This window comes from Cyprinodon tularosa, unplaced genomic scaffold (assembly GCF_016077235.1).
Source record: "Cyprinodon tularosa strain WSP-4 unplaced genomic scaffold, ASM1607723v1 ctg13, whole genome shotgun sequence".
In the NCBI taxonomy this organism is placed as follows: domain Eukaryota; kingdom Metazoa; phylum Chordata; class Actinopteri; order Cyprinodontiformes; family Cyprinodontidae; genus Cyprinodon; species Cyprinodon tularosa.
Window position 1 is genome coordinate 2234674 of NW_024038114.1, and position 9039 is coordinate 2243712.

Below are 9039 nucleotides of genomic sequence, written 5' to 3' on the forward strand. Positions count from 1 at the left end.
GGCTGTAGTGGATCTGGTTCCAGGTGAGGCATTGTTGTTCTGCTCTGATTGTGCTTCAGGTTCTATCAGAGGATCTGAGTCGGTGAAACTAGAGCTGCCAGAGTCCACACTGAGTGTATTTTGTTTGAGGGGGATTCCCTGAACTGTGAGGATGCCAGGAAATTCCACGGACACTGTGGCTGTGTGCGTTGCCCCTTAATTGTTGTGAAGACAAATTTTCATTTGTTAGTTACATTGAAAATCTCTGTCATTTTTTTATTATTATTTATTATCTCAGTCATTATTTTTTTGGAGTTACTCATAGTCTGCAATGGATGTTCTTTTTCTTTCCTTTTAACCAATGTTATATTTCTGATGTGCTGTAGACTGTGTGAGATTTTCAAATGTCAATGTTGGCAAAAAAATTACATACAAATAAAAAATGGGCAGGGATGGTTTAAATAATTGCAGTATAATGGCAGTTTAATTGAAATAAAGATGCCATATTCTCCTTCTCTTATTGGTTATAAATATTAAGCCAGACAAAGTTATCAAAGATAATAAGGAGCCTGGCTCTTTTCTGTCTTTATTGTAAGTGTTAACACAGAAACTTGAAACTCATAGTAACTCACAAAAACACACACACTTAATATACTAACGCATACACACATAAGCACACGCACTGGTCCGTCCTCTGTCCAGGTGACATTTGGGCCGATATATAAACCACTAGCAGCTGCTCAGAGTCAGAAGATTCCTGCAGTGCAATACTGAAGTACTGTAACACTTTCCTGTCTGCTAACCTGAGCTTTTTCAGCTGCCTGCCTACTACCTGTTGACCAATCAGGGACCCGTCTGAACTCAATCATAATGCTCACTGGGTATGTTGGCTGATTCTCTGTAAAGAGCACTTTTTTTGTAATAGCGCTGTAGAAAGTCTAGGACATAAAAGTCAGTGATAGCAAAATGTGTATAGAATCAGGGAGGTCTGTAAAAATGTCTTTTTGAACAAAAATCTTGCTTAGGCCAGTCCTTTGAAGTTTCTTTCCTTTTTTTTGAGGCAATAAAATGCATTATTGCTACTTCTCTGTACATACTTAATGAGGCACTGTAGATGAATCCTTACTTCTATTGAAGTTTGTTGTGTCTCAAACATCTACTTAGTCTATTAGTAAACCTTATGGGCTATATATTTTGGGTCTTTATGAAAAACTATACTTTTTCAATAGTTCAGAATGGGCAGATGTAAAAATAAAACTGCTCCTCAGTCTAAATGTTGTGCTTATATTGCAGGAAAGCTATTCTTCTGTTCTCTTGGTTTGTTCTGCTTGCAAAAGGAGATGTTGAAACCAACGGTAACTTTACATCTCATCTAATTAAGAAATAAAATGTAAGAAATCCCTCTGTTTAAGCCACTTTGTGTTTAGTAACACTGTTTTATGATTATAGATGTGGGAAGTCAAGCCATATCAACAGGTAAAAGTCATCCAGATCTCCTCATCACTTCATGAAAAGTGTGCTGAAAGTCTTTTGAAATGTATTTAACGTGTGTATTTTAAACTTTGTTTTTGTTAGATAAAGATTCATTATCGGATGAAGGTCCAACAGGTCAGTAAAAACGTCTCAGCCTGAAGAATTTTGAAGGTTTAGGTTTTATTTTTTCCCCCTTAAATTAATGCTTACTCAAAACCAGAGTAAATGAACTTTGAAAAAAGGAACCACAAATAAGTAAAACACTTAAGATTGAAAAATGCAAACAAATATTGATCTATTCAGAGTGAAAATCACCATTTATGAACTTCTAAACTGTGTATTGATTAACCTTACATTAAAGTAAGTAACAGCTTAATATTCAAATTTGTTCTCAGGTGCTATTAAAAAGGGCTGTGAGTCTGGTTCCTTTCAAATCAGTACAAACTAAAAAAAAAAATATGTAAAGATAATATTCCATTACTTGAATCAAATTAATAGCTTTTATAAGCTAATGACTAACATAAAATAATTGATATGTAAACTGATCATAAAGGTTGTTCATAAATATATTGCTAAAAAATATGTAGTAATTACAGCCTTACAGTATTTTTAGCTATTGTTGGATGTTGCGAATCAGCTGTTGTTCTTCGTGTTTCAGAGAGCATGAACATTATTTCTCCTGAACAGCCAGGTAAGATTTTTGAGATAGCATTGCTCTTTTTCTCTGAATAATTCCAAAAACAGTTTGAAAGGATGTTTAATTTATGGATTTATAAAAACACTCTATAAAACCAAATGCATATAAATGATCAAAAGAAAGGGCAGCCATATTATGTTTAGTTTCCTGAGTTCTGGAGACAAACTACAGAGATAATATCTCATCATAAATAGCTATGAAATAGGCAAACTAAATGGGAGACGTTGAGTTTAATTTAATTTCACAGATCAAAAATGTGATTAAGAATGGCTGTGGAGGAGGCTAATACAATAAAGATGGAATTAAAGGTAGTCAATATTTTGGCCTCCTATGATTTTAAGATCCTGTTCAGAAATCACACAATTTGAACAGGAATTAGAAAATACACATTTGAAGCTCATAATATTTTAAAATATCCAACTTCTCTCTTTATTCTGATAGACACTGTGTAAACATCAAGATCCCCATCAACAACAGTTTTTAACAAATTGTAAAATTCTCCTAAATGGGCAATAGAATGTGAGTGACAGCAGGTTTTTACGTATTAAGGGATAACAATCACACTAAAAGTTGAAAAACATAATTACTATTAGGAGCTATTTAACACCATTACACCATCATTTTTAAGGCAGTTCTCAAAACTAGGTGGCCTGTTAAGCAGTTCTTTTGAAATAAATGAGCAAACATTTATTGAAAAACTAACATAAAACTCATGATCATTTGAAATGGAGCACAATTGTGTTTGTGTAGCCGGGCCTCAGTATAGCACAGGGGATCTTTGTTGTTCTTTTATGGTAAAATGTCTTTGCTTTTTTTCTAACTGATTCATTTGTTGGGGCCACTGGCTGTTTGCATAGTTTAACAAAATAACACTAAATGTAGTAAAAACACTTAATTGCCTGAATTAGAATATTTATCACACTATAGATGGTTGAGGCAGAAATAGAAAAACAAAGAAGAAATTGGTCTAAAATAATGACTTAAAACATTTAAAAGCATCTGAGTGTACAGTGGCAACATATAATTTAAAAATACTATATTAATGTGTTTGCATCAAAAATAATTTATGTTTACTATTATAAAAACATAATAATAACAGAAAGTACATTTCCATCTTAAAAGTGAAATAATGATACACATTATAAAATATTAGAAGTCTTACCCTGTCTAAACCTTATCATGGTGTAAACTTTTCTACACTTTTTCAATGGTAACAGCTTCTCAACAATAGAAAACTAATATTAAAAGTGAATATCTTTTATTTTAAAGCAGCAATAATTACATCTGTATGAGAAGCCGAAATTAGCAAGAGAATAACAACAAAAATGCTTTAAGTCCATATCCCTTAGTAATGGTTGTATTAACAGAGTTCAGAGTTCAGACCTTATCAATCTGGTCTGAACCAAAATAAAAAGAAAGCTGCGGATTAATTTGGTGTAAACTAACAATGACACCTGAAACTTATTTATTTTAATGGAACTGTAATCAGCCTGCCACTATTGTGAATAAACAGTAAATATGTCTTCCTATTTTTGCACGTCTGAAAATGAATCTTTTGAACTGTTGAATCTTTTTAGCTTCACAGCAACATATGAACATTAAGCTTTTTCTTTTATTCTAGATGAATCCCAGTATTATGCAGGAGGGCCATCAGGTAGGTTTCATGATGATTTATATGATTTCAATAAGAAACTGTTCTGTCTCTTTAGGTAGCATTAGCTGGAAATGTAAATGGGAGTTGCTTGATCAGAGTAGTGATGCTGTAACCCAGAGGAACCTCTCTAGGCCTGATCGATCCCCAAAAAATCTAATCTCTGCTTTCCAAGTGGAGTCTTTTTAGTTGTTTTAAACATAGCTGACATAGGTACACTTATAAACCAATCATAGTTTGCCATAGATTTTGGTGTTATTGTCACTAAAACATTTTAAATGTTTCAGCAGCCATAAGCATCAGTTTAAAGAAGAACAAGAAGAAATGCCCATTAAAACATGTCAGAAACTAGTATGCAGTTCAATTGTGTCATGGTCATGGTTAATGGCAATTTGTCTCCATAATTCTTTTAAAAATATAACATGACATAAGTTAAGTGATTGAAGTTTCCAGTTTACCCTTTTCTGCATTTCCCCCCCGGATTTTAGACACCAGCAACACCAGTTCAGAGAAGGCAGAAAGTAAGACCATTTATTCCCACTTTGTCAATCTATAAATCTATCCAATTGATTTGTCTCTTTATCCATTCATTTAATGTGTATGCGTCATTTATTTAGCACAAGCAGCAGATCAAGTTGTAGCTCCTGGTAAGACCCAAATACAAATCCACTAGATAAAAAATCTAGCATGAATAAACTACTTATTCTGTTTTCTGTTTGTTGCTTATGTTATTAGCCATTTGATGAACTTTTTTATTTCAGAGCCTGCTGCAGCCGCTCCGAGCAGTGCAGAGGAAGAGGATGGTGAGAGAGACATACACTGATTATATAGGCAGCTTTAAACTGTCTTACTCCTTCTTTGTTTTAATAAATTTCATCTTCAGAAATGATAATTTTGCCACTTGCTAAAAGAAAGTGTGTATTTACAAATGTAGCCCAGGAGCTACATACTTTAAATAAAAGCAGAACACAATAAAAACTTTACAGAATAACATGGAAGGGGTTTTATGGGAAAAAAAAACTAAAATAAATCTATTCATTTACTATATTATTTTTTTGTCACAGAAAAAGAAGGTAATGATTCTGAAGAAGTACCAAAGAAAAAGTCAAGCTCTCGTTCAGCAAAACCGCCAAGCCCCGCCCACACCAACCAGAGCCCCGCTCACATCATTCAGATCCCTGCCCTACCACCTCAGCCAGTCGCGCCACAATCGAAAACTTTGCCCAGGACCAGGTCGTCCAAGAGACGATCCAGGACCAACCGGCGCCAGATATAAGAAAGCAGGACAAACCTGTAAAATACTCCTCCAACATGTAACCGATCTCTGCTCAGAAACATGATGTACTTTTTTGAACAATGACACTAAAGAGGAAAAACATTGGTGCTTGGATTTATGTTCACCTGTAGTCTTATAAGTTAACTATTAATCTGACTTTCAGGATGGTTTGATTGGACAAACACAGACCTCAGTCAGATGTTTCTGGTACAAATATGCTTCCATCACAGCTGTAAAACAGTCATGGATAAACTTTATAAGTCTAGTTTTTAACTGATATTTGCTACAGATTTGAAACACAGAGACTTTGTGACATTTTAAATTCAGCATTATGGTTTTTAATCTCAGACACTCTCCGGTCCCTTATTTTTATCTAATATGTAAGGATTTCAGCCTCCGGACTCCAGCAACCTCAGAGTATTACATCTGCTCAGTTTATTGCATTTGTTTTATCATTCTTATCCTTATATGCATTTGTGAAATACTTAAACATGTGGCTTCCTTCTTTTGTTCTTGTATCAAATTTTAAATAAACTTAAAAAAAATATTTTCATTCGTACACAGATTATTAAAAAACACATTCATAACATACATCATATTCATTGTTGTTATAATGTGGAGAATGTAATTAATAAAAGTTAGAGTGTATGGTTTTACTTGGAAAAAAAAAAGCCACACAGGCACTCAAACAAGCCAGATTTCCCGTGCTCTTAATTCAAGTTTTCTTTTTTACTTTTCAGGAAGGTTTGAATCTGAAATCCAGGATCAGAACTTTTATACTTGATATATCTGATGACTGGATCCAACGAAATGTTTTTTTTAAGTTTCGTTATTTTTGAAACCTGCAAAAAGTCACTGCAAACACAGAAAACTCAACCCCTCAACACACAAACACTTCAAGCAGTGTTTTTCTAGATGAAGCACTCTATGCTTTTATGTGATTGCTTGATTGATTCTGAAAGAGGGGATCAAGTTCTGACCCAACTCTGCCAAACCAAAGATCTTTAATCTCTATGACCAACACCAAGAAAATGTCAGGGTTGGATGTTGTTGTGGACCCTAATGCAGAGTAGAGGAGGCAGAGGTAGTTTTTTGCAGTTTTAATGGAGAAGTAAATGGTATGAAAACATAAATCCAGAAATAACAGGCTGGCAACTCAGGAACCAAAAAAATAGAGACACCCAGGAGAATCACACAAGAAATGAAGAGAATCAGCACTGAGAAGCTGCAGAGAAGGAGTATATATGGGGGACAGAACAAAGACAGAACAAAGACTGGGCTAATATGCCCTATGCCCTAACCACAAGGCCTAGTGGTTAGGGCATAGGGCTTTGAATCCTGAGATTGGGAGTTCAACCCCCCACTTCCCCAGACTGTCACTTTGGGTCCCTGAGCAAGACCCTTAACCCCACACTGCTCCCCGGGCGCCGCACAATGGCAGCCCACTGCTCCCCAATGGGGTGGATTAAATGCAGAGATACATTTTTCCAATGTGAGATTAATAAAGTTCAATTATTATTATTATTAATCAGCTGATAGGGAGCAGGTGTGGATAGAAGTAACTAGAAGGGAGTTAGGGGAATGGAGGCTGGCACAAGGGGTCAATTGAGAGTAACATTAGAAGTAACACTACCTAAATATAACACAAAATGCAAAATAAATCAATGACCAACAAAACAGAATGACATGAATAATTGAAAAAAAAAAAACTTAAACAGAAGTTCACAAAGGGCAGAATCATGACAGACAATTGATTAAATACCTGTTAATGATCTGTAAGGCGCTCATGGTTTTGGATTTACATTTATGTAATGATAATGATACAGTTAGTCAAACAAACTGGTTATATCAATCAAACACTACAACAAAAGAAAATTATGCTTTTCATTAAACTTGTGTTTTGCTTTCTTTAATATATAGTATTTGACAGATTATTGGAGAATTGGTTCTGCTTCAGAATTAATTTACAAAATGATTTAAAATTTTATTCTAAACTAGTCGCATATATTTTATTTTAAAGTGGTATGTGTGACAAAAATGAAGACTCTAGTTTTTTGACTTTTGCCAACTTACGTGAAAGTAGTGGTGACTTAGAAAAGGTGATGAATAAATTACAAACCTTACAATCTTTACTAAAGAGTCATCATTTTTATTTACCGCTTATTGTCCCTTAGTGTGGATATGTGTCATCTACATTTATACCTTGCCCTTTTTTGTTTCAGGGAAGAAAGCAGTCTGAATTTCAAAACTCATACCCTTAAGGCACCCTCATGACGCAAAAGCTCTGCTTGCTAACCATTGTACAAAACGTTCAGTCAATTTTTTTTTTTTTGGGTTTTTAACAGCACTACTGGCTCATTTTGTTGGCTGATAGGTACGGGGGGTATGAGAGAGGGGGAGAGACATGCAGAAAGGACTACAGGCCGGATTCGCTTAATGGAGAACTAAGGCCTCCGTACATGGGTCATGTGCGCTAACCACTGCGCCAACAAAGCATGCCCCCATCGGCGTAATATCTATCTACAGCATCTCCTATGCAGCAATTTCTATTGTTAAAATTAAACATTAAAAATACATCGAGCCTCTAACAGAAAAGCCAACTGTAAAAGTTGGTTTTCCAGCCTTTCACCAAAAAACATGAAACTTAACTGAAATTTCTTTTAAAATAACCAACAACTTAAAGGTATAAATACTATCCGAGGTACATTATATACCACCAAGGTAGTTGGCATCTTAAAGTTAAAGATTCCAACTACCTTGGATTTAAATTATTGTCCCCATATTTAACAATTAGTATTTTTCAGGTACACACCACTGAAAATAATTTTTCATATAAAAAAGAGGAAATAGTTTGTTTAAAGTGCATTTTTGGACCCTCTAGAACCCGTGGAATATACGGAGTAAAAGAAGGAGAGGCAGCATTTGATTTTTCTTCTCCTTAGCTCTGGAACCAACTCCCTAAAACAGCTGGCTCTTTTAAATCAGGATAGACGAGTTTAGTGTTAGAACAGCTTAGTCTACACATTTGACTAGTTTATTACCTTGTACTTTTTTTCTTTTAAAAGTTTTTTTCACTTTTTTTCCTTTGTTTTTTTCCATAAGCAGCCCGAATTACAGTACCTTATGTGTAATTGGTGCAAGGCAGATATTTATGACCAGCCTTAACTTGTGGTAGTAACAAATCTACCATTGAGAGTCCTTCACTGTTGTCAGCAGTTTAAAAAAAAAAAGAGATCTAGTTTTTATGGTTTGCACCACAGTGTATGAATTCATGTCTTAAAAGCCTGTTAGTTTTGCAAAGAACATTTAGACCAGATAAATGCTAAAAACAAATTAGATAGGGGGAAGTAGTTTAAAACTTGGAAAGTGGTTTAGTTAGATTGTTGATTTTGCTTAAAAACACAACAAATATTCCTTTGGGTGTCAAAAGTATAAAGTGAGAGTTGGGTGAAATGAACTGACAGTTGTGGAGAGTAGTGCCTCCTGGAGGAGAAAATGATGATCAGGAAGCTTAAAGCAAACACCTGAGACAGAATCAGATCATGTCGAACTAACGTAACCAAGATAAAATTTATGGGATGCCAGCAGGTTGTGTTGTAAGTTTTAATAGACCAAGTCTTGCAGTATAATAAAATAGGTTAAAGTGTTGAGTATAAAAGGTTGGCATTGGTTATGAGTGTGCGGCTGAATGTTTTTTTGTCTGGTGGAGCATACTTGTGAGGTTGAAGTTTGTTACTGCAGAGACAAAACAGTTAAGAGGAAAAAGACACAGGATAACCCCCAGACAAACAGCAGCCCACTTACTTCACATGCTTGCAGTGAGTTATCAGTGAAGGTAGCAACAGCCTGGTACGAAGACTGTACGAATGTGACCCACACTTATAAAAATTTGTTTTTCAAAAGTCTCTTTTTTGCTGCAGAATGCACACAGCAGAAGGGAATAAAGGTTATTATCCAAATTAC

General features: G+C 34.9%; 1 protein-coding gene across 2 annotated transcripts; it reads left to right on the top strand.

The window, feature by feature from the left end:
• The first annotated feature begins 709 nt into the window (after positions 1–709).
• si:ch211-133n4.6 (uncharacterized protein LOC797776 homolog) lies at positions 710–5623 on the top strand. 2 transcript variants are annotated; one of them, XM_038277092.1, is made up of 9 exons: positions 710–860; positions 1273–1455; positions 1555–1587; positions 2111–2143; positions 3771–3803; positions 4289–4321; positions 4418–4447; positions 4562–4603; positions 4865–5623. In XM_038277092.1, exons 2-9 carry the CDS (start codon positions 1419–1421, stop codon positions 5074–5076), a joined length of 453 nt encoding a protein of 150 aa, XP_038133020.1. In that variant the 5' UTR covers positions 710–860; positions 1273–1418; the 3' UTR covers positions 5077–5623. The 2 variants fall into 2 exon arrangements, with proteins under 2 accessions (XP_038133020.1, XP_038133021.1); XM_038277093.1 differs by lacking the exons at positions 710–860; positions 2111–2143 and having other exon boundaries at positions 1404–1455.
• The last annotated feature ends 3416 nt before the right edge of the window (positions 5624–9039 follow it).

Excerpts from the sequence above, each read along its gene's own strand:
- si:ch211-133n4.6 (XM_038277092.1), top strand. The coding sequence starts at position 1,419 with ATGATTATAGATGTGGGAAGTCAAGCCATATCAACAG. Across the intron at positions 2,144-3,770 it reads TATTTCTCCTGAACAGCCAG|ATGAATCCCAGTATTATGCA; the intron begins GTAAGATTTTTG and ends CTTTTATTCTAG. Across the intron at positions 3,804-4,288 it reads TTATGCAGGAGGGCCATCAG|ACACCAGCAACACCAGTTCA; the intron begins GTAGGTTTCATG and ends CCCGGATTTTAG.